The sequence below is a fragment of the Carassius carassius genome, chromosome 39 (assembly GCF_963082965.1).
Source record: "Carassius carassius chromosome 39, fCarCar2.1, whole genome shotgun sequence".
NCBI lineage: Eukaryota > Metazoa > Chordata > Actinopteri > Cypriniformes > Cyprinidae > Carassius > Carassius carassius.
Genome location: NC_081793.1, coordinates 17,520,470 through 17,547,389, shown reverse-complemented (window position 1 = coordinate 17,547,389; position 26,920 = coordinate 17,520,470). Strand labels below are relative to the sequence as shown.

Genomic DNA, 26,920 nt, shown 5'->3' with positions numbered 1-26,920 from the left:
GAAGATATTGATGTGAACGTCCTGGGCAAACAGGCACATAAGGCTTAATGTGGTTATGAAGGGCTTGGCACAGAGCCGTTGGGCTGCATGTATGATGCTTGAGTTTACTTAACTGAGCATCCCTCCTTATGCATACTGGAACAGACACATGGTTAGTGGCATTGACAAACTCCTCACACACACATGTTGGGCGCAGCTGACAGCTCATCTCTAGGTTGCAGACAGAGAGGGGCAGAGGAAGACATCCAACACCTTCTCATTTACTAATGCTGTTTCTCAGGTTTAAGCAAACTCTTTTTGCGTATTAACTCTGAACTCCTCTCCCTGCGCGCGCCGTGTCCGCTGCGATGAACGCCTCGCGCTCCGTCAGCATGGGAATCCCCACTCAAGTCCCTAACAGCCCCGTGGTGACCGTGGACACTCTCGCCGCGTGGAATTACAGCGAAGTGAGCGCGCACCAGCTGATGGAGCTGCCGGCGCGAGCCACCACGGTAAGATGACGGAGTTTGAAATTGAGCCATGTGTTTAGTAGTAGGCTGCTGATTCTGAATGTCTGTCATAAAGTGTGTCGTACTTTAAGTCATGTGTATATTATGAACAACACACATTAAAAGCTCAAAGTAATTGAAAAGATAGCGCAAAGAGCGCGTGCGTAATCGGAGGAGCGTTTTAGGGAAGCTTATCCGTTCTATCTCAGCGTCTTAGGTGCCAATTATGTTGTTTGACTCCCCCAAAAGTATATGTAACTATTTTACATATATCTATTTTGTTTAAAAGATCTTTAGTATGTTTCATTAGCCACAAAAGTTACAAACGTTGAGTTCTTCAGAGGAGGTAACCATGGCAACAGTATGCTGATCGAGCGATTTCCATTTCAGTGTTGGACGGTGCCTCGACAAACCATAAAACAATATTTGTACATTTGCTTGTCTTAATCACAAACATGTATTATAACAGATTTTGTTTTTAAAATGTCTGTCGGATAGTTGAAGGTTATTCTGTGCCAAGGGCGCCAAATAATTACTGTGTGGTGCGCGAGAGGAACCTCACATCGCCTCTGGACAAACTGCTGACAAATACTCAGTTTCTGTCTCTCCACATGGATAAGAAAGGATTTGCCTACCAAATATTATAGCCAGTCAATCACGCCTATTGTTATAGCCTCTGGGATTGTTCGATGATCTTGGTTATCATAGGTGATTCACAATCATAAGTTTAGCCGACCATTGAAATGCAAAGACTGCACGTGTAAAAACGTGATTGAGACCGTATAGTATTTTAAAATGGCAAAAAAAAAAAAAAAAAAAAAAATGCAATTTCCATCACCTAAGATTGCATTAAATGATGTTTTAAAAGCTGTTATTTCGTGGAAAAAATATTTTCCACAGAACTCCGTTACACATCCTTGCTGTACATATTAATATTTTTTATGGTGGCACATTTTCAGCTGTTGCAATATCTGAAATAAAAGTACTTATAACTTGATATTTACTGGAGCATGCAGTCAAGTTGTAATGCATGTATCTTTGTATTCTGTGCATTTATGTCCAGAGCTGGAGTTATTGCTTGACATGAGAAATACTCTCCAAAAGTATTTCTATAGTTAGTATAGTCAAAAGTAAACTAAATACAGTGTTTTAGATTTTTTTCTTCTCTTTTTTCCTTTTCATTTCTTTTCTTTTCTTTTCTTTTGTGTAATGCCCTCATTTAACTGTATTCATTTGTTTTTAGAAATGTAAAATGTTAGACAGTCTGGTTTTTAGGAATAATTTAAGTGGTCTTCATTTCTCATTGTGATAAAATGCAGACATATTTGGATCAAGTCTCTAAACTAAAGTTTGTTCTGTATGGTGTCTTTGAGATAGTACGCAGCTGAATTGCTGCACACTGGACACTACAGCAGGCTCACAATCACCCACACACTCCACCAGAGGTGTTACAACCCTATAAGGGGAATTACTCAGCAAATGAGTAGGCCTGTTGCAATAATCAATATATCGACTTGTCACACAATACGTACATGACCTCAATAATTTTTGGTGACACAATCTATTGCCTATAATATTTACATAAAAGTTAATGTCACCATGTTTTTGCATTCCATTTGTGCCAGTGTCATTTGCAGCTTCTCATACATAATGTGGTGTAGTCGTTCCAAGTAAAAATTAATAAATAAATAATTGAAACAGTCTGCATATATGGCCTTGTTTAGGGATCTGTGCCATTGTGAATACGGACATCTGATTGCTAAGTAGGGCTTGTGTTTTTCCGCGATACAGTGCACCCCTAATTTACAGAGAAAAGAAGGTCCGGGAAAAATCTGTAGATGTAACATTGTTTGTGTTATTTGTGAATACTTGTTACTTTGCACTTTTTGTTAGAAGATGTTTATTTACTATTTATTCAAGTTTTTTAAGGTATCTAATGTTTTGATACTTAATTTCCAATTATATCATGATTATATATTCAGTGGAATAAAATGGTCTCAAAATTATTTCTGGGGCAATATATCGCACAACAAAAAAATTGTTGTGTGTACAAATGAGCACAATTTATCAGACTGAATAAGAATCAGACACGTACACACAAATGTCAGTTTGAAAAGTAGGCAGTCCTATTGGATCATATTGCATCATGAGAGAATCTAGCACATGGGATTAATTGCTTAGAGAAGTAAGCCATTCCTGGATATTTCCTGTTTGGTGATTAAAATGGAATATACAAGAAAATGAATTCAGAGGGAAAAACAAAACAAAGCACAAATAAATGTTCCATAATGTATGCATGCATAATGTAGTGCATGGAGTATTATTTCCATTGTATCATTTCATTAGATAAAAATATGAAATAGCATGATAATGATGTGAGGTCCTAAAACAGAGCTTTGTCCCATGTGAGGGTTTTAAACCCAAATTTTACTAAAACATAATGCTATCCATGAGAAGAAAGGGAAAAAAAACAATTTACTAATGCTTTACTGCTCACAGTCCTTTTCTATCTCTAGTTTAACAGATTATTTATTTATTTATTTATTTACTTCATAAATCAATAGTGGTCCAGACAAATTTAAAAGTATGCATTGTATGCACATGATCGAGCGTTATGGCATTCTTCAAACAGGGGGGCCTTGTTCCTCTGATGAATCAAGACTTTATTTGTAAATGTCATAGCTACAGTACAGAGCTTGCATTCATATTCTGATGTAATGTGAATATAAAGCTTAACATCTATATCTTCCATTGGCCTAATTTGACATGTTTCAATCCATGAATCATTTCAATCAAATTTTTTTTTTCACACATCAACAACAGTCATTGCAGATCCAACTGGTTATTTTGGTAACACTTTACAATAAGGTTCATTAGTTCACATTAGTTAACTACTTTAGTTGAACTAAGAATGAACAATACTTCTACAGCATTTATTAATCTTAATTAATGTTAATTTCAGCATCTACTAATGCATTATTAAATAAAAGGTGTGCTTGTAAATATGAGTTATTGTTTTGTGAATTAACATGAACTAACAATAAATGACTGTATTTCATTAACTAACAAAGATTAACAAACATTAATAAATACTGTAAAAAAATGTATTGTCCATTGTTTATTCATGTTAGTTGATACATTAACTAACAATAAATAATGCAACTTTATTGTAAAGTGTTACTGTTATTTTCACCCAACTATAGAGCACTACAGTATGTATTAGTGCAAAGAACTCACTTCCTATCTGTAACTTGTGTCATTGTGAGTTGTTAAACCTGCTGCTGTGGACTATTGTATATTGTGTAATAGTTTTCACCACTCACTCTTCACCTTTTGATTCCAAACAATAGGTTGATTCTAGTTTTTAGAGCAGCATGGATAGCTTTGGAATTAGAGAGTGAATCAGTGTGTGAGAGATAAAAAATGAATGCAAATGTGAGTTTGAAGCAGGAGTTTGAAGAGGAAGGTGAGAAAACATGGTTGTACAAGGCCTACATAGAATAGGATGTTTAAAACTATGCCTTAGACATTTGTAATTGTCAGTGAGGCTTTCAGTATTTGCCTTGAGCTAATATTTTACCATCTGCTTGAGACAAACAGTCTTTTTTTTGATGACACTGAATGACAATTAGCCTTTTATATGTGGTTGCATAAATTTGCCATTCCACAGGTCTGCATGGGGTAAAATGCTGAAAGATGCCAGGGGTCTCAAAGACAACAGGTGGAATCAGCCTATGTTTTTTTTTCTTTGTGCAAATTTTACACTACAAAGATGACAGAGAGGTGCTTCTGAAGTGTATTTTAGCTGTCTTTCAACTGGTTGATGCTGCTCAGTGGTGGCATAAATGCATTCACACAGCAATAACAACTATATTTTGATAATAGGAGTTAAAGTGGGTCAGAGAAGGCATCTTTTAGTGAGGTTTTATATGCCATTGTGTCTTTACACTGAATTATGAGCAAGAAGAGACCAGCCTTAACTCATTTAAATGAAAGCCAGAATACCTACATTGGCCCAACATTGTAATTCAGTGAAAGTTTAATGTTTTCACATTAAATGTTCAAACACTAGCTATTGTGGTTCGATGTTCACATAGTTTTGGTATATCTATGTACTTTTATACATCAGACAGACAATAGATGGCAAAGACCGTAACAATAAGAGAGAGAGACTGAAACAGAACGACATATGAATCTATTCAAGCTGCAGTGACAAGTTCCAGTGTCTGTCAAGGTTTTTTTAAACATTAGTATTCTTCTTAATATCTGAATTAATACTGCACATTGGGGGTGGTCTTACTGTGTCCTGATGTTTTCTGTCTGGTTGTGTGAAGCTATAGTGACATGCCTTGAAGGGACATGTAAGATCAAACATCTCTCTTAAAGACAGGGCGAGTGTGAAAATCTCACATCGTACAATAGGTTTACTACAGTGTACCATATTGAAAGGTGCATTAATGAATGATTGGAAAGTGGCTTGTTTTTAAAAAGAACCATTAATTGGATTCTCATTTTGGACTCCAAAATGAAGACAGAGAAATGTTCATTGTGGAATCCCTTTTCAACAACATATGGTCAATCTTTTAGTACCACCACTACTGTACATAACATTCTTTATATTTATACATCTTTAAATGCTTTTATCCTAAGTAACTTCTAAGGGAAGTGGAAGGTACATATTTTATCAGTACATGAGTTCATTAGGAATCACACCCATTACTTTGATGTTGCTAGCATTATCCTGAACCAGCCTAAACCACTTCTGCCTCTTGACAAAGATATTCAGCAATATGAAAGAACAATTTTCTTTCAAGTACGTCACATCAGGTATACGCTGAGCCATTTTCTCAATTATAAAGGAGAAAGAGATATTATTCTTGTTTTTACTTCAAACAAGAAAATAACATTTCAAAATCAGTTAACAAAACTGTAATACTAAAAGTCTTCTATCAGCCTCGGAGGCTGACAGAGAAAACCAAGGGAAAGCAGAATGCGGTATGGTTATGGAATATTGTGAATATATTGATTAATTGCCTGGATTTCAATGCTCGGACTTCATCTGAATGCCATCCCTACTTCTGGACTCTGTCCTGTACTTTGTCTGACCACAGTACAAATTCAACTAGTGCTTTTACACCAAACCAAAATAAATGAAAAATTACTATTGCACAACATGTTTTGAAATTTGTATATCATTCTCTTGTTCTTGAATACCACACAATGATAATATTAAACAACAACAACAAAGCATTACAAGAGCAAGAAAACTATGTAAAATAATGATTAATATAATAAAAATGAAAAAATTACTGTATTAAATGGAATGATTCAATGGTTATAAACTAATAAAAATGGCTAAAATTGGCTTTTAAAAATCCATCCACTCTAGCGAAGACGCATCAGAGGGCTAAAGAAAGATGCATATGGTAAGAACTGCCAATGGGAAGCTAAGAAAAATGGATCAGTGGTATTAAAGCATGCATAGATTTAAATCATCAGCATCTCAGAGCTGCACATTGTCAGAGTGCTGTTTGAAATCTGTCTCGGCATCCAATGTTTTTCCCTAGTAATGTTGTCGACATCAATCAGAAGGAATCTGTGCAGATTGAAAACTTTAGTTTGAATTCAAGTTCACTTTCCCTCAAGAAAGTTCTTTCAAGAAAACACCACTGCTTTTTGCAGAAAGGTCTCAGCATTTGTTGGACAGACAGAGTCTGTAATTTCCCCAGAAAGACTCTCTCTTTTTTTTAAAGCAGTGGATCAGCCATCCTTTATCATGGTTTCCTCCTGAGAGGTTTGGGCCCGTGTTTTCCTGATATGTTCCTTACCGATCAGTAAACTGTCAGCTGATTGAAATTGATTTTGTGTGCTTTGCCCCTGTTCAGACCTTTCTTCTAGCTGCAAGCCATAATAATAAGTTGGGAGGCACAGACAAACAAGATCATTCAACGCAATCTGTTGCTTTCAGTCTCGTCAGGTAAAGTTTGTGTTGTTTATAAAAACTTTTAAATAATGCAACCATATCCACAGTACAACTTAATCATTTTTAATTACGTTAACGTTCTAATTTAAGATCTTTGTTGTTCATTGATGTTATACTAAACAACTGCAGCCCAAAAATAAAGAGCCATGACATTGTTCTATGATTAGCTAATGGCACAAATAAGCTCCTTGCAATGTGGTGAAATGTCATTTTCTCTTCTTTATCAATTGCTGTCTTTGTCTCTGTCTCTCCTGGTCTTTTTATATCATTCACTGGATTTCTAAGTGATAGTGACATTTTAAGAGCACTTCTCATCAATTTGTACCACAGAATCATCCCTCCAAGTAGCAGAACACGCTCTCATCCAAATCCCTCTTCGATAGACCTAACAGACAAGCACTGTAACAGCACTGACATATGAGGATTAAACCAAATATCAGCTCTGTCTCTTTAGATTAGGTGAAATGACAATCAAAGTAATTTGGATGCGGTTTGTGTGAGATTGTCATTGTGGCTAAAAATTTCATGCCTTTTTAAAAAAATAAAATAGTGGTCATTTCATGTATCACTGTTAAAAAGTTTGTGGTAAGAAATAGTGTGTGTGTGTGTGTGTGTGTGTTTTAAGGAAGTCTCTTATGTTCACCATGGCTGTATTAACTGAAAACAGAAAATAACAGAAAAATACTGTAAAAAAGGTCAAATAGTGAAATATTATTAGAATTTAAAACAACACGTTTCTATTTCAATATATTTTAATTTATTCCTGTGATGCAAAGCTGAATTTTCAGCAGCTATTGCTCCAGTCTTCAGGGTTACATGATCCATCAGAAATTATAATATAAAACTTATTTTCACAGTATGCTGATTTGGTGCTCAAGAACTGTTTATTGTTATCAATGTCGTGCTACTTAACATTTTTTTTAAACCATGGTACCGAAGATTTGTTGTTGTTGTTGCATTTATTTGAAATGCTTGCTGGATAATAGTATTCATTTCTTTAATGAATGTTTCCAGTTCACTCTTGAGTTTCCTTAGCATAATGGAAAAGACAAGGTAACAGTGATGCTTTTTTATTACTTTCAGTCTCAGTTTTGAGTTTTTTGGAATAAAACTTGCTTGGGTATGACTTATCACCTAGTAGAAGGAGAGTATCTGTGCCACAAACCATTATTTCTGCGAACCTCTGTGTGTAAAGAAAAAGCCGTGTAAATGAGAGGCGCCAAAATGCATTTATGCTCACATGACTTGCCTGTATACAAAGTATCTGGGTGGATAGGACAGGCATAGTGACTTGCTGACTCACTATTGGAGCAGTTTTAATCATTCAGTGCAACAGAAATTAAATGTTATAGTTTGATTTGGGGAACTGCAACCACATGAATCCCACTTTGAAAATCTGTGATTGAACATTACAGAAAGTTTTAGGATTTTGAGAGACTATACTATTTCTGTACTATTTCTAGGTCTAATCATATAAGCACATTTGTGACATTGATCATCGACCTTTGTACAGATGGCCAGATGTTTTTACATTGAAGCACAAGGTGCTGGAGAACATGATCATCAGGTGCAAAATGTATTAAATCAGGAGTGGCCTACTTCAGTCTGATGATAGACTTCTGTAATGACCCATTAATTTTACTGCTGCTATACATATTCCATTAATCCACCACTGATCTGCGGCAGATTATACACTCATTAGTTCTGAAATGTCCTCTCATTTTTTATTGGTGATTGTCAAACTGAGCAGTCTTACAACATCCACTATTGATACCACCTTCTTCTTCAAAAGCTATAGCCATAAACTTTTTTCAACAGAGTGTTTTATTTATAAGAAATGTGAATGATTGCTACTATGATTTGCTAGTTTGTATTACTCACCCATTATAAGCTCCAATTATAAAGTGACCTGTAGTGTCAATTCTATTGTTTTGCTCTGTCAGGCTTTAGCCAATCGAGTCCATAGAGTGACTCAGGGATGGATAGAAGTATAAATGGATAAATTGCTGAAAGTGGCCGACTAAGATATTGACACTGGTGAATTGAATGGCAGTGTTTGATGTATTAATTGCCTCTTAAGAACTGAGTCTGACAAAAGGGCAAAAACTGAAAGCTGGCCTGCTTGCCATTTTTAAAAGCTTTTATGTGTTCGCCGTTCTACACACCAATGTAATTGAATGAAACAGCACAGTCCACTTCAAAAACAGTAAATATGTCTGCTTGATTCCATCTCAGCTAGCTACTGAGGTATTAAACAGGCATAATAGAGATTTCAGGAACTACAGGATTTGAAACAAATTATAGCTTGGAAAACTAAGACATTTATACCTTTATAAGTAATGTAAAGCTCAGTTATTAAGATTCAATGTCCTGTACTGTGAAAATGCACATTGTGCTCATCTGAAATAATCCTGTGCACAGGTGGCAATGGTGCAGGATGTTCAACATCCTTTCCCCACAGTGGATGTTCCAGACCACGCTCACTACACTATCGGCTCTGTCATTCTGGCAGTGGGCATCACCGGCATGGTGGGAAACTTCTTGGTCATGTATGCCTTCTGCAAGTGAGTCCAGATATATGTAGTCTGTGTGATTGCCAATGAAATTCAGGTTAGATCTGCTCATCTATAATCATTCTTGCACTGCAACATTATATTATTTATATAATTTATTCTGTACAATATAAAATGCCAATGTCACAGATAAGCTTCTTCTTTCTTTCTAGTGAATTGTAGCATTTCTGCATGTTTTTTTTCAGGAGTAGGAGTCTGAGAACACCAGCCAACATGTTCATCATTAATCTGGCTGTCACTGACTTTCTAATGTGTGTCACTCAGACACCAATCTTCTTCACCACCAGTCTGCACAAGCGATGGATCTTTGGGGAAAAAGGTAATCCAGATGTCAGATAATCATGGGCGCTTGATCAAACCCCTGTTTTTCTTTCCTTATCAGACAAAACTTGATCAGAGCTGAACTGAATTGAACTGTTTAATGCTATAGCCAGTGTTTACAGTAATAGTAGTTCATATTGATTAAAAAGTATTTTTTTTCTATTTTAGTAGAAAGTTAATTTGACATTTGTTTAATTTTTACTCCTAAAACCAAGAAGACAATAAGCCATTGAGCCATTTTCTCTTTATGTGTTTCTGCCTTACCATGTCTTGAAGAACAGTGAAGGAATTCAAGGTCTATTTCAAGTTGGGAAGTAATCGTTTTGAACTATTTGTAAATAATATTTTGACATATCCACACATGCACTTTTATTTATATGCCTAAGATGTCAAAACACAAAGCTTTCTTGCCTCATCACATTCAGTAAGGAATTACATGAATCATGTAAATGACACCATATTTTCAATCGTAATCAGCCATATTTCGATAAAAAAAGTTGAGTACTTTGCATCTCTGTATATTACTGTCAATAGTTTAAAGTTTACAATAGAAAAATGTTAATGCTCTGCTTGTGTGAACAGTAAACCCCGCCTACTTTGATTTGATTGGCCATCTCAATTATTTTGACATTGACGAGCACTGTTAGACCGCTAAATTAAACCAGCCAGACCAGCCTAAATTAAAAATGTAACTTTTAAACCTTTGTGTCATCCTAACAACAGAATGATTGCTGCATAAATGTAGGGCAGTAGAGCAGTGCAGGAATTTCATATATTGGGGAGGGGCAATTCGGCCATTTCTAATTATTAGAGGGACTTGTCCCCATCATTGTGTACTGTTGTTATGGCTCTGTGTGGAGTAGCAGTTAGCGAGTCATGACTGAACTGCTCTCTACAAAGGTGCTATATTACAATTGCAATCTCTCATTCAAGCTCTCTTAAACATATTAGTGCAATTACTTTTTATAAGTCCTAAAAACTTCTCCTGAAAGGACAACAATTGCATGATTACATATTTATCATGCAGAAGCATGTGTGGGATTCATGTGATGCTCTAATGTTAGGCTTTTGAATAATGCTACAGAAAAAAAACACAAAAAGTCAGGTCATCTGAGGATCCCTTGATCACTGATGGTCTTGTTTAGATTTCAAACCTTTTAAGCACTTAACCCTTTTTTATGTATAGGCTATGCAAACCCTTCTAATGAACAACATGGGTCTAAAATGACCAGTATTCATTTCCCATGTTATGTAATGCTTGACTTTCTTTCTTTCTTTCGAAATCAGTTTATTTAAGCAAGTTATATCCCCTGCTCTATGATCTATGAATATTCAAAATATCTTTTTTAAATGACCACAAATTGATTTTTTTCCCTTGCTTTTTTGTGACTACATCAAGTTTGCACACATGAATCAAAAATGACCCATCTATACAAGCGTGATAAAACAAAAGAATAAAGACATTTGGTCAAAATAATTAATTTAGTAGTTATTTAGACCAACACATTTAACACTTGCAATATGTGGTGGCTGTAGTTTTTCCCAATCTTCCCTTTGCCACTGTAATATGGATTTGGGCCGTGCCCTCCAAGAGCATTTTCAAATGTAGTATGACAAGCTCTTTGACCAGATCCTTGATGAATAGTTGCCTTGCACTGGTCACCCCACCCATGTAATCAAGGTGTGGGCAGTGAAGTTGGCCAGGGATGGCCAGCTTCGGTCCTGTAGAGCCACAGTTCTCTAGAGTTTTGCTTCAACTTTGATTAAAAACTCACCTGCCTCTAGCTTTCTAGTAATCCTTGATTGGCTTGATCAGGTGTGTTTGATTAGGGTTGGGGCTGCACTCCGCAGGACTGTGGTTCTCCAGGACCAACATTGGCCACCCTTGTGTAGACATTAGAGGTGATAACATCCAGCACATTGTAGCCACCTAGGGGGTTCATCGCTTATACGAGGTGTGCATTTTTACTCAATCTTTTGGACTGGGTCTGAGTTTCCTCTTCAGATAACTCATCAGACAAGTCTTCAGTGTAATCAAATGAGTCTTCTTCATCTAGGAGATCTGGATTTACACCCACAACTCCAGACTGACCCTGTGGCACTGATTTAGGTGATCAGGTTTAGATATTTTAGACTTTGAATCAGGACTAAGAATTATTTCATCTTCCTGTTCTTCATGTAGAATCTCTTGAATGATAGGGACCAGCCATACTAACACTGTATGAAGAAACCAAAACCATAATAATATTATAAATAAAAGTATATACTGATTATATATTGTCACTGTCACACAGAAACCTTGTATGTCCAAAGCTGTTACTTTTCAGGAACAGTGACAGACATAGAGGGTGACCAATAGCATTTATTTTTGTAATAATAAAATGAAATATGGAGATACAAGGTTTCAGCCTAACAGGGATGATATATACTTGTATGTAATTATGTTCCATTTCAACTTTTATTTTGTTGACCTAGTTAACATTAGCTAGAATAGAATATGTCACAACAAGCTAACTAATAGTACTGTTTTCTGCAGTAAATAAGTTCCTTCTTGCAAAAAATTTGCAAATATCAAAAGTTTCCTATATGGGTCATTTTTGACCCATGTGTGTAAAGTTGATGTAGACATACAAAAGCTGTGTTTGTTTATACATTTGAAGAAAAATAAGCATTATGATATTTAATGAATGTAATGAATTAACACTTCGTAATCATCGGGAAGAAGGAGGCGGGAACCGGCGGACAATCCAATAACATTTTAATAATGCAAAATAAACACAAAACAGCGCACCAGCCCCTCACGGACGACTGGTGCGCATAAAATGAAACCAAAACACAACTAAAAGCCCAGGCCTGGTCCTCTCCCATCCTTCACTGTCGTCGCTCCAGTTTTATATCCTTCCATCTCCTCTGTGAGACTCAAGACCAGTGGTGGGTCGCAGGTGTAGCGGATTTCCCAATCACTCCACCGGCCTCGCTCGTGTTCCCACATCCCTCGGCCCCGACCTACTCGTTACATACCCCCATCGCCCCTCGCAGGCCGGGGGGTACCCTCGAGACTGCGCTCTACTACACCCCCCCCCAGACGGACTGCTGCTCGGCCCTCCACCGGCTGGGTGATCTCCTCCGCGGTGCCTGGCGGTGGCACTGGACGGCCCTCGGCGGACGGCACGACCTCCTCCGCCGCCCGGTGGACGGCGACGGCTCCTCCGGTTTTGGGCAGCCGGCAGGAATCCCCCGTTCCCTGCTCCTCCGGATTCCTTCACGGAGGCAGCAGGCTCAGGCCCCCTGGCGAACGGCGCCGACTCCTCCGCTCCCTCACGGACAGCAGCCGTCCCTCCATATCGTGGGCGGTCGGCAGCGAGCTCGCCCGTCCCCGGCAACTCGCCTGGTCCTCTCTCGTCCTTCACTGTCGTCGCTCCAGTTTTATATCCTTCCATCTCCTCTGTGGGACTCAAGACCGGTGGTGGGTCGCAGGTGTAGCGGATTTCCCAATCACTCCACCGGCCTCGCTCGTGTTCCCACATCCCTCGGCCCCGCCCCACTCGTTACAATGAATAAAAAAAACAAGATATTTAATGAATACCTGGAATAATAAATGATAAAATGCATTTCTTCCAAAGATTCAGCAAAGAAACACTCACACAGCCATGATGGAAATAAGATAGGAAAATAATACAGGTCATTTAAGACCCATGCATTAGAAGGGTAGTGATACAAAAATGATTTTATTTTAAAAGTAAGAAAGAAAAAAATAAAATAAGGTTTTGTGATGATCAAAACAATTTAATTAAGGAATATGTGGAATACTGAATGATGAAATTAATTTCTTGCAAAGATCACTTTTGACCCATGTTGTGCATTGAAGGTTTAAAGTGTGTTCTTTGAAGTGAAGTTGCATCACCTTGTTAATAATAACGGAGAATCTTACAACCCCCAGCAACAATGTTTAGTTGTCAATATTTTATCCACAGTGTTAGTGTAGTTTTACAAGTACACACAAAAAAAGGTGTAGAAGCAATTTACACTCTTATATATACTAAGCAATACAATGTAAGTCAGCCAGCAATTATTGCAAAAATAAAACCCTTCAGAAAGGTACAAAATCATCTGATTGTGCAATATATCTAGCTACACAATATATAATATTCAAACAGTTGGAAAAAGTTTGTTACTTCTTCTTGTTTTATCCGGTCTTCTCATAGTCATATCTATAACTGAGCAAAGGTTTCCAGCAATGTTTAAATTAGTAGTTAATAAATATGGGCTTTTTAATGACAGGTTCTTAAACTTATAACTGTTTCCATTCTGTAAAATGAAAAACCTGTTCACATTAGTGACATTTCCAAAGCAATTATATATTCACAGGGTTACAGGGTTTTCCATTATTATTATAATTACACATCCACAGTTGCCAACATGTGCAGCTTGTGTAAATTAACTAGTATTTCTTTGTTGATAAGGAAAATTTTCTTTTTCAACTGAGGCCATTCCACTTTCACTGTCACTTGTTAATTTCATACAGAAGCTTGACTGAGGTGGTTGATTTATATGGACTATGTAGTATGATTTATTACTCATACAGTATGGAAGAAACAATGTGAAGGACTTTATAAATGCAGTACTGGATTATAAATTCAGTGCGTTATGAAAATCATAAAAGCATTAGTTTACCCAAAAATCAAAATGTGCTGAAAATGTACACAACCACGGGCTATACAAGAAGTCAATGAGATTGTTTCTTCATTGTAACAGAATTTAACATTACATTGCTTGTTTACTAATTAATTTTCTGAAGTGAATGGGTGCCATCAGAATGAGAGTTCAAACAGTTGAAATAAACATCACAGTGATCCACACAACTACAGTAGTCTACTAGTCCATTAATTAACATTTTGTGATGTGAAAAGCCTCATGTTTGTAATGAGTTTGTCATTATGATGTTTTTAACTTCAAATCATTGATATAAGCTAAAATAAGAGTCCTCTAACCATAATATTGCTTTCTTCAGTAAAAAAAATGTTGTCTGGTCTAAATCAGGAGATAAATTTGCACATATCAAGCACCATTTACAAACAATAACAGTCCAAAAGAGTTTTAAAAAATATGTCAGTGGATTTTGATATGAAAGGAAAAGAGGGGATGGACTTTTTTAATTGGAGGAAATGTTTTAATGGATTATATGGACTGATATTTTGGCCAGAAGCAACATTTTAAAGTTAAATGCCTTACTGATGGATTTGTTTCTTACAAGCATGCAGTTTTTCACTTTACTAGACAATAATTAATTGACTGGAGTCATTTGGATTACTTGTAGATTATTGTGATGTTGTTATCAGCTGTTTAGACTCTGACGGCACCCATTCACCGCAGAGGATCCATTGGTGAACAAGTGATGTAATGTTATATTTAATCAAATCTGTTCCAATGAAGAAACAAACTGAGGGTACATTTTCATTTTCTGGTGAACTATTCCTATTTCTTGCTGTATTCCTTTTAATTTCTCTCTCTCCGCAGGTTGTGAGTTATATGCATTCTGTGGTGCTCTGTTTGGAATCTGCTCAATGATCACACTCATGATTATTGCAGTTGATCGATACTTTGTGATCACTCGTCCTTTGGCCTCTATTGGCGTCATGTCACGCAAACGAGCCCTGTTGATACTTTCTGCTGCTTGGGCGTACTCTATGGGCTGGAGCCTTCCTCCGTTCTTTGGATGGAGTAAGTCCTTACAATCACTCATTTAACAGGGGCATTTTGCCTAAGGAGACAAGAGAGGCATTTAATTATGAAATTCAAGATTGAACAATGTATATGTCCCTCATTTGTTACCCCATTGTACCTCCTCATTTAAGCAGCAGAATAAAATTGTATTTTATATTCTCAGGTGCATATGTCCCTGAAGGTCTGCTGACGTCCTGTTCATGGGATTACATGACTTTCAGTCCTTCTGTACGTGCCTACACAATGCTGCTCTTTACTTTTGTTTTCTTCATCCCCCTCTTTGTCATCATTTATTGCTACTTCTTCATCTTCAGGGCCATCCGAGATACCAACAGGTACGTTCTTTTACAATATTTATGATTGTATTTGACCACGTTTCTGTCCTGGAAACAGGAAAAATACAGTTTTTCTGTAAACAGGGGTAATATTTATCAAAAAGAGATCAATTTTAGATTAATGCAGTGTAACAGTGATCTTTACAAAGACCTCGGCTTTGTAAACTGATGTATATGCTGACTCTTGTGTGTACTGTATCTATCTATCTGTTTACACGTCTGTATGATGGGAATAACAGAGCTGTGGGAAAAATCAATGGAGAAGGAGGACCCAGAGACTCTATCAAGAAGATGCATCAAATGAAAAATGAATGGAAGATGGCAAAGATAGCGCTCATAGTGATCCTTTTGTATGTCATCTCCTGGTCTCCATACTCTTGTGTGGCTCTTACCGCTTTCGCTGGGTGAGAATGTCTTACACCCATAATCCATTATATCCTTCTTGATGATGTTAGCTAATTAGCGTTGACTTTAGCTTATTATTTTTGTTTGTTCTACTTAATGATTTTTTTTTATTTATTTTTTTATGCTTATCAGAGGCAACTAAAACAGCTAAATATTTGACAGATAAAGTCATACTTCATAATATAATAAAATAATTAACCACTTTAGAGAACCATAAACATGTAAATGTGTTGTCAGTGTATTCAAATATTAATTTACATTTTTAGGGAAAATTCACTTCAAGTTAATATTTTAGAATGCTGACAAAAAGTTTGCTTATCCTTATAATATAATATAATATAATATAATATAATATAATATAATATAATATAATATAATATAATATAATATAATATAATATAATATAATATAATATAATATAATATAATATAATATAATATAATATAATATAATATAATATGACACTATGTGTAAAAATATGATTTCTTCCATCGCCATTTTATTGCTTCCACCCTCAGAGAGATAGACTTCCTTTGACAGGTTAATGATCACATACCTGCTGCTTCATTTCCAAAGGACTCAATGGTTTACTCATTAACCACCTATTTGCAATCTAATGTGTCTGTGTAGAGGTGTGAGGCAATGTGATGCCGGTTAGATACAAGTAATGTGTAATGTTATGTACTCTCACTTTTTGCACAGCTATGCTGACATGCTCACACCCTACATGAACTCTGTGCCTGCTGTGATTGCCAAAGCATCCGCCATCCACAACCCAATCATCTATGCCATCACTCACCCCAAATACAGGTGTGATGATGCTCAACACAAACCTTTTTACAAACAGTTGTCTATTCTGTTGCATTTAAAAGAATGATCAATATTTACGGCTATTAGTAGATGTACATTCACAGTCATTTTAACAAATTTTTACAATTATATGAATTATACAGTGTACAATTCAGTGTATAATTAGACTGTACAGAAGCAAGAAATATCTAATATGTTATTTGGAATTGTGACAGAAAATTACCAAGTGTGCACTGATTTTTTAGAAATAAAATAAAATAGTAATATTATGAAATACAACGTACTATTACAATTTAAAAAATGGTTTTCTATTGTTTTTATTGAGTTTAACTCATTCTTTCGATAGCAAAGCTTAATTTACAACACAGTCCAGTTCCAGTCTTCAGTGTCACATGATCCTTCAGAATTCATTCTAATATGCTGATTTCTTATTATCATTAATGTTGAAAACATTGTTGCATAAAATATATATCTACATATATATATTTTTATCATTATTTTTCTTTTATGAATACAAAATTAATGAAGAGAGCAGTTATGTGAAATATATATATATATATATATATATATATATATATATATATATATATATATATATATATATATATATATATATTTTGTAAGATTTTAAATATCTTTCTTGACACTTTTGATCAATTTAATACATCCTTGCTGGATAAAAGTATTAATTTCTTTAAAAAGAAATTACAGACCCTAAACTTTTGAATGGTTTTGTATTTGTTTATGTATTTGTTTGTTTTTTTATTGTAAGAAATTCCTGTTAAATATTGAAAAACATATTTTTTAATTGTACAAAATTTTGCAATAAAATTGAAATACCTTGGCTGCATATTGAAGCATTGAAGCACAACCAACTCAGTTACCAGCATCTCCGGTTAATTACACACCCTAGTTTTCAATACAAAGAGGCCTGTCCAGCAAAATGAAACATTGTTGCACAAACATGCACATTGTATGCTTCAAGGCCAGGCAGACCCAAATCGATCAGTGGTTTTGTGTACAGAGCACAAGCGCAAGTACCTTGAGATGCCAGAGGTAGATTCTGACCTTTAAAAGTCAGATTTACTTTAGATTGATCTGCACTGGATGCATTGGGTCATGTGCTGCTCATAACAGATATGACGATTAATGCCTCATGAGGAAGCACTTAAATGATGAGGGCAACATTTACCCATTTTTATCACCTGAATATTATGGGATCCTTGTGAAGGACTGATTTGAGCCGTCAAGTCTGGTTTTGACAAGTTACAATGAGTGCAAAATTCCGTCCTTAATTTTTTGTGTTCCAATGTCCTTTTTCAAATATCACTTCTCTCTCTCTCAGGTCTGCCATTGCAAAGTATATACCATGTCTAGGAGTGCTGCTATGTATACCACATAGAGACCGGTTCAGCAGCAGTAGCTTTATGTCCACACGACGCTCCACTTTGACTAGCCAGTCCTCAGAGACCAGCAGCAACATGCACCGTGCCGGGAAGACACGCTTGTCCTCTGTGTCTGACAGCGAGTCGGTAAGGAAATAAATTAAGGCCAGAAATAAGCTCAACACATGTACTGTATGTATACCCAAATTCTGTCAGAAAAATGTGTCAGAACCAGTGTCAGAAATGAACGTCTCGGTTACGTATGGTAACCCTCGTTCCCTGAAGGAGGGAACGGAGACGCCACGTCGGTGACAGACGAATATGGGATATCGCTTCGATAGACCAATTTACTTTGAGTGTAAACTAAACGAGCCAATGCACATTGGCATGCAATTATTGCATCCAGCTGCTGCTGATCACTGCGTGAGTATAAGAGAGCAGCAGGTGCAATGCATACCAGTTTTTCGCTGAGGAGCCGAGCCGGGGACCCGGCAGCTCAGCGGCGGTACAGCAACCATGGCGACGGGACGGGGCGTCTCCGAAGGAGGTCTCGGAGGCAGATACACATGTAGCATCCGCTCAGGAGTATAAGGAGAAATTTGAGGTGATTAGAACCCTCTTGGGAAGGCAGAAGTCTGCCGGGGAAACACGGGCTCTAAGGCTATACCGTGGACTATACACATATGAGTACCGCTTAGGTCTCAATATGGAACCCACCCTTCCATGGTTCTCACAGATTCATCATGAAGGTCTGGCGCCGGACGTTCCGCTGCGTCCAGCTGCTTAGGGTGATGGAGGATCTCAACAGGGTCTACAATACGGACACTCTGGAGCGGTTTAAGCAAGCCGACACTAACCGGGGCCTCTCAGTGCCACTACCCGTTTGAGGTGAGAACACAGGAGGATACCGGCTCTACACGAAGGCTATAGAACCTAGCGAACGTGTTAGGTCGCCCAGCCCGCAGCTCTACAAATATCTGTCAGCGAGGCGCCACGAGCCAGCGCCCAGGAGGATGCAACACTTCTAGTTGAGTTAGCTCGCAACCTGAACAGGCAGGGCACACCCTGAGCCTGATAAGCCAGGGTTATGGCATCCACAATCCAGTGGGCCAACCTTTTGCTTAGAGACGGCACTCCCCTTCTGCCGGCCTCCGTAACAGACAAAGAGCTGGTCTGAGGTCCTGAAGCTTTGTGTCCGGTCTACGTAGCACCTTAATGCTCGGACGGGACAAAGCAAAGCCAGGGCTGGGTCTGCCTCCTCCAGGGGCAGCGCTTGCAGGTTCACCACTTGATCTTTGAAGGGTGTAGTGGGAACCTTGGGCACGTAGCCAGGCCGGGGCCTCAGGATTACCTGGGAGTCAGCCGGCCCGAACTGTAGGCACGAATCGTCGACCGAAAATGCATGCAGGTCCCCTACCCTCTTGATGGAGGCCAGTGCAAGCAGGAGCAGAGTTTTCAATGAAAGAAACTTTAGCTCAACTGAATGCAAAGGCTCGAATGGGCCCTGCTGTAGTGATTTAAGCACTAGAGACAGGTCCCAAGAGGGTATACGGGGGGGGCGGGAAGGATTTAACCTCCTGGCCCCTCTAAGGAACCTGACGATGAGGTCATGCTTACCCAGAGACTTCCCATTCACGGGGTCATGGTACGCAGCAATAGCGGCAACCTGGACTTTGAGGGTGGAGGGAGACAGCCTTCGCTCCAACCCTTGCTGCAGAAAGGATAACACGACCGCAATCGGGCATCTTCGGGGGTCTTCTCGGCGAGAAGAACACCACTCAACGAACAGGTTCCACTTCATGGCGTAAGCGTGTCTCGTAGACGGTGCTCTCGCCGAAGTGATGGTGTTCACTACCTCTTGGGGTAGGTCACCTAGAACCTCCGCGTCCCGTCCAGGGACCAGACATGGAGTTTCCAGAGGTCTGGACGCGGGTGCCAGATGGTGCCCCGTCTCTGAGTCAGTAAATCCCTCCTCAGAGGAATTGGCCAAGGAGGGGCTGTCGCAAGGAGCACTAGTTCGGGGAACCAGGTCCGAGTAGGCCAGTATGGCGCTACTAGCAAGACTTGCTCCTCGTCCTCCCGGATTTTGCACAGTGTCTGTGCGAGAAGGCTCACTGGGGGAAACGCATACTTGCGTAGGACCCGTGGCCAGCTGTGTGCCAGTGCGTCCGTGCCGAGAGTTCCTTCGGTCAGGGAGTAGAACAACTGGCAGTGAGAGGTCTCTGGAGAAGCAAACAGGTCGACCTGAGCGACTCCGAACCGTCTCCAAATCAGCTGGACCATCAGGGGATGGAGTCGCCATTCTCCCGGGAGCATTGCTCGAGACAGCTCGTCGGCTGTACGATTGAGCAGGCCTGGAATGTGAATGGCACGAAGTGACCTCAGAACCTTCTGACTCCAAAGGAGGAGGTGGCGAGCGAGTTGCGACATGCGACGGGAGCGCAGACCACCTTGTCGGTTGATGTACGCAACGGTCGCAGTGTTGTCCGTTCGGACCAGCACATGCTTGCCTCGTAAGAGACCTTTGAGGCGGTTCAAGGCAAGTTGTACTGCTAGCAACTCTAGGCAATTGATGTGCCAATGCAGCTGCGGGCCCGTCCAAACCCCTGAGACTGCATGCCCGTTGTACGTGGCCCCCCAGCCGGTGGTGGAGGCATCCGTGTAAACTCTAGGGGCACCCCCGCCCGGAGAAATGCAAGATCTGACCACGGACTGAGGGTTCGGCGACAGGCCGGTGTAACTTGGACCCGGTGAGTGCCACGCTTCCACGCCCACCTCGGGACTCGGCCATAAAGCCAGTGCTGGAGCGGTCTCATATGTAACAGGCCGAGCGGTGTAAGTGCCGCCGCGGCCGCCATATGCCCCAGGAGCCTCTGAAAAAGTTTCAGTGGGACCGCTGTCCTGCCCTTGAACGTATTCAAGCAGGCTAGCACCGACCGCGCACGTTCCTCTGTGAGGCGTGCTGTCTGTTCGACCGAATCCAACTCCATACCAAGAAAAGAGATCCTCTGCCTCAGCGAGAGTTTGCTCTTCTCCCAGTTGACCCGAAAGCCCAGCAGGCTCAGGTGCCGGAGCACCACATCCCTGTGCTCGCACAACTGATCTCGAGACTGTGCTAGTATCAGCCAATCGTCTAAGTAGTTGAGTATGCGAATACCTTGCTCTCTGAGGGGAACGAGAGCTGCCTCCGTGATCTTCGTAAAGACACGGGGAGACAGGGACAGCCCAAAGGGCAGGACCTTGTACTGATATGGCGTGTAGGCGTGACGCTCGTTGTAGAGGGCCCAGCGCGTTCCGTGGGTTGCTCCACTGGATCGGAGGTGCAAGAGGAGCGGTGGTCCCCAGAGGGTTGGTTCCCTGCGGGGTTTGCCACCACTGTGACCCTCAAACCGCCCGAGCCACTACCGGAAGTGGACCTCGTCTGTCCGCCAGAACGAGCCCCAGATCGCGGCAGAGGCAGCGGGACTCCGCCCCCCTGAAGGTAGCGGAGCCTGGTTCGCAACTCTGAGATGGTCATCTTCCCAGCAATGGGAACAGGACTCATCCACGAAAGCCACCTCAGCATGCTTAACGCCCAGACACGTGAGGCAGCGATCGTGACCATCACCCGGTGCCAGGAAACGACCGCACCCAGAAACGCACGGGTGAAACGGCATCCTTAAAAGGACGACCCGTCGTCTTTAAAAAGACGCACCCGTGAAGCTCTTTTAGAGAAAATTTGCTCTTTTAGGAAATTGCTCTTTTCAGTGCTGAGGCGCACAGGGGAGATGGCCGCTTGCCACACGACAGGGATAGTGCAGCCTGAAGTGTGCAACCAACTCGATACTGGAACGACCGCCGCTGTAGCGCCGTCCCGCCAACACAGGAAGCTTCCCAGAGCGTGCTGAACTCGCAGTTCACCGTAGACACAGTTCAAGGTAAGCAGAACGACACTGTCGCTCGGCTTCGAAGCGAAAAGCTGGTATGCATTGCACCTGCTGCTCTCTTATACTCACGCAGTGATCAGCGGCAGCTGGATGCAATAATTGCATGCCAATGTGCATTGGCTCGTTTGGTTTACACTCAAAGTAGATTGGTCTATCGAAGCGATATCCCATATTCGTCGGTCACCGACGTGGCGTCGAGAGTGACCGACTGATAGGGAACTTGATTTTTAGGGAGAGATAATTGTCCCATGAAATTGATGAAGATTACATATTTCAAATTTTACATTACATATTTCAGAACAAATATTTCAAATGTTATCTGATAGATACCCAACAGAGGAATCAAATGCGGGGACAATTTTAATATCTGGGGAATTTTGGTCACTTTCAGTAGTATTTTTTGGTTAATTTCTGTTCCTGTTATTAATAATGTGATGAATTATGAAACATCACCAAGAGAACTTGATAATGACAGTCATTTGAAAGTAACTCTTTGGCCCATTCAGGGTTTGCTGCTACTCCAGTAATGCGTGTTAAGTTCATTTAAAGGGATAGTTCATCAAAAAATGTAATTTCTGTCATCATTTACCATTTTACTATTTTATTCTGTGGAGGATTAAACTGACAAATGTCAGTGTTTTTATTGACTGATTGATTTTACTGATTGATAGTAAATCCAATAGAAGTCACCAAATGCTTTGATCATCAACATTCTTCGCAATAACTTATTTTGTGTTCTGAAAAAGAAAGAAATGTTTGAAGGTTTGGAACAACAGGAGTGTGAGAAAATGATGACAGAATATTATGAAATATATATATCATTTTTGATAATAAGAAGAGAGGAATCCGCTGTGGAGAAATTGTTCATATCTAGGGCATTTTGGTCACTTTCAGTGGCATTTATGGTTCAAGGTTTGATAACGGCATAGTAATGCACATAAATTATATTTAAATTGATAGTTTCACCTAAAAATTTAAATTCTTTCATCATTTCTGTCATCAAATGTATACAGGTTTGGAACAACGTGAGGGTGAGTAAATTATGACAGAATTTTCATTTTTAGGTGAAACATGGACAAGCATTCTCATATGTATTGTGTACAGTATGTTTCTGTTCTTCCTCATCCAAAAGGTCACAGCAATCTCACAGTTATTGGATTTTTATTCAAGCTGTTTGACCAACATTCAGTGTGTGTTGTTTATGGACAGGGCTGGACAGACACAGAAGCAGATCTCTCCAGCACAAGTTCGCGCCCTGCTAGTCGTCAGGTCTCATCTGACATCCGAAAAGATTTGTCTGACTTCAAGCACAGCAGCTCTCTGAGGCTGAAGGTCAAGAGCAGAGACTCGGGTATCTTTGACAGAACCTCGGCCCAGAGTCTAGCCGAGCCAAACTTGAGCCGGACCTGTACATACATCAGCGTAAGTGAGAGTCATATCTCACCTCATTAATCAAAAGCTTTCAAGCTCAAGCAGCGATCCTTGATATATGAAATTAGGAAGCCCACATTCATTTTAGAGAGGAAACGATCCCATCAGATTTAAGATTCATTTGGAAATGTAATTCCATTCTTCATATCTTCATATCACTGCCCTGGTTTCAGCCAGCGTAGTTCTGTTACTAATGAGTGTTTAACAGTTTGCATAGATGAAGAATAGCTATCACTTTTCTGAGATCTACACAGCCTTTTTTGCTTTAACTTAGTGGATGAAGATGTGTTTTTTAATTCAGCCTGGTACTGGTACTGCTTTAACATTAACAGATTTTCTGTTCCACTTGAATGATACATCACGAAGGAACCTTATCATCATCTTAAGTTTTTATCGAAACATACAGTACAACCAAAAACATTCATTGTAACTGGTGTACTCTATATCTCGAACAAATGTCTCCACTTCCTTCAGTGAATCATATACAGTGCAACCAGTGTACTTTGATTCCCGAATGTATGACTTTTATGAGCCGATTCCTTTTAGTGAATCATACACATACAGCACAACCAATGTAGTCTGATTCCCAAATGAATAACTATTGTAAGCTCTTTTTTAATGAATCAGACACATACAGCGCAGCCAGTGTGGTCTGTTTTACAGAATGAATGACTCATATGAGCAGTTTTTTTTAGTAAAGCAAACACATAAAGGGCAACCAGTTTAATCAGATTCTTGATTTTTATGAGGTTATTTTTAATAATATGGACAACCAGTGCAGTCCTGCATTTTGTCAGTATTATTTAATAAATACAAATAAATGAAATGTTACCACATAATTAAAAAATAATAATTATTTAGCATTTAGAAATGTCTTTTGTATCTTTTGAGCTTTATTAGAACAAACTTGTTTTTGAATTAAAACCCACCATTTTAGAACCACTGATCTGCTTCAGTGGAGCGATTGCACAAAATAGAATAGTCAGACAATCACTCTCTCATGTTAATGGACTGAGACAAATCCTGCTTTTATGCTTATCATTTACCAGTCAAAGGGATGTATAGTGGCAAAAAACATTTTCTTATGAGTTTTAAAAGAACAAAAGTCAAATCAAATTGATTTGGCTCCTAAAAGCTCCTTTTGTTAATACTGTATAATGTTAAGCAGATCATGAGCCAGTAGAGCAAGTGAAAGGTGAAGATGGTACTGTGTGGGTCAGCGCGTGGGGCGTTTTCTTTAAAGAGCAGACTTGAATGAGGGTCCATTACATTAAGATTAAGCCTGCTTTAATTCTCCTGCTCTAATCTGCTGGTTTTAGAGCAATAATCCCCATAAACAGAAGCTCATCCCATGTCATCAAGATGAATGGCATTAGTGTGTCCACTGGGTGGCATCTTTTGCTTTGCCCTTACACATTTCCTTTTTATTGGTCACAGCCCATTTTAAACACTAGGAGGCTGACAATGTGCTAACTCAATCAATTACAGATAGATTACAGATCTGAACTTTAAGAATGAGAAAGAGAAGTGTTTAACTATGCAACTATATGAAAAACTCATAATCATAAAATTCATTCCTATCTCCTCTCTCCCTCTTTCAGACGGTGATTGACAAAGATGAGATCTCCATAACTGAGGTCAGTCTGTCCAGTTGTCTTTTTTTTCTGTAAGTGCTCTTTTTGGAATGGAATAGTTTCTAAATGATGTTTGAGTTAACAAAGGATGCCTCTCACGTCATGTGCTGCTGCAAATGGGAGATCTTGGTAGTTAATAACATGGAAGTGTCTGTTGTCTGGAAATGGATGTGACAGAAGGTCTGTGCATCAGGGAACCATATTTACATGTGATTATGTAACTAAGAGAAAGAATTTATTTGTATTGATTCTATAAAGGTCAGATGTAGGAGGAGAAATAATAATAATACAAATAATAATAACAGTCTTAGATATACCTATCAGGACTGGAGTAGATTTCTCAGAGGAAGCTGAATTTAATTTGCTCTGCAATCTTTTTTGAGGTTATGTGAGAGAAAACACTGATATGTTTGATTAATGTGGGACTGAAATCAGTCCATTTTACTAAACTCTTCAGGGAACACTAGTCCCCTCCAAGCAGGTCTATAGTGGTACAGTATATGTTCCTATTTATTAAATGTTATGAAGGAGCTGTTTGGTTCAACATAATAAGCATACAGGATTTCAGTACACTGATTAGTCACTGATTAGAAGGGATACACAATGCCATACTTTCAAAAGTGAAACCAAACCACATGAGGTCAAATTAAGTACCAAATTGTCTTGTGTTCAGAGGCAGTAGTGTTTATCAAAGAAGCCGAGCTACACTGTCACAAAGTCACCCCAGTGTGTCATTATTATGGCTATAGCGACTGGAATGCAGCACTGGAAGCGATGACAGGATGCAAACCTGTCAGTGAATACAAATGCAAACTCTAGTCCAGAAAGTTCTCAGCAGATCAAGCTGAAAAACATTCCTGTATTGCTGAGCATCAACATGACTATGACAAGATTGGGTTCCAATGCACTGTGGGAGTTTTCATTGACAAGGAAGTCCTATCCCTGCTTATGCCTTCCCGGCCTGATCTCATTAAGTATAAAATAAAAAGTTGCTATTTTCAGCAATGATGCATTTAATTTATCGAAAGCGACAATAATAAAAGATTTTACAGTTGTATTACAGTTCCTTAGCAGTACAAATGTTTTCCATTCACTAATCATCATTTTTCTGTCACATTAAGCCAAATATTATCTCAGAGAACGTTGATGAGAAAAGACAGCTGGCTCGGATCCCTTCCATCATTGTTACATCAGAATCCAGTCCTGCCCTCCACAGCTGTGGCCCCTCCAGACAGCTCCCAGGTGCTTCGGTGGACGCAGCCTCTGTCACTGCAGAAACTTCTGAGATTGACTGAATATGGGCTGCACTACCACTTATTTATACTTCAGGACACCATCTTCAACAGACTCTGGGTCATCGGACTTATCCCTTCCTCCTTTTTGTCTCCTTTACACAGGGCTCAAAAATGAACCTGCATGCAGTCACAACTGACATCTGAAATTTGGCTGTGTCATTATTGTTGTACTACTGTTTTGAGGTGGAAAATGGGCAACCACAGGCTACAGGGTAAACAGGGTCTTTATTTTTATAAGAGGACACCCTTTAAGGTTTTTTTTTAGTGATGTGGAGATGATCCTCTCCTCTCAGGGATGAATATGACAGTTCTGTGGGGAAAGCAGCTATCAGTGTCTCAGTTATGGATTGACATTGAATAGAGAATATGTATTCAGATACATCCATCCCTGCTTTATCCATAAAAAGGTTGTGCTGTAGGCCATAGGAATAAACCGTTCCCTGCGCCTGCACAAGATCAAAAATAACACATGATGTGACGTGAAGATTTAAACGGCTAGTTTTTACATAGCCAGAAATTGTTGTCTATAAAACGTAGAGCCCTGTCTACAGGTGTAATCAGAAATGTGGATCGTTTAATGTTTCTTTCAAGGTAAAGTGTGTAATTTTGT

At 39.2% G+C, this 26,920-nt stretch overlaps 1 protein-coding gene across 2 annotated transcripts; it reads left to right on the top strand.

Moving 5' to 3' along the window:
• On the top strand, positions 1-26,920 carry LOC132121505 (melanopsin-A-like). Of its 2 annotated transcripts, XM_059530980.1 has the most exons (12): positions 37-151; positions 281-491; positions 8,893-9,035; positions 9,230-9,363; positions 14,883-15,086; positions 15,253-15,424; positions 15,664-15,828; positions 16,532-16,639; positions 17,985-18,171; positions 23,160-23,372; positions 24,983-25,018; positions 26,137-26,920. In XM_059530980.1, the coding sequence occupies exons 2-12, from the start codon at positions 348-350 to the stop codon at positions 26,308-26,310; spliced, it is 1,680 nt and encodes a 559-aa protein (XP_059386963.1). In that variant the 5' UTR covers positions 37-151; positions 281-347; the 3' UTR covers positions 26,311-26,920. The 2 variants fall into 2 exon arrangements, with proteins under 2 accessions (XP_059386962.1, XP_059386963.1); XM_059530979.1 differs by having other exon boundaries at positions 1-491.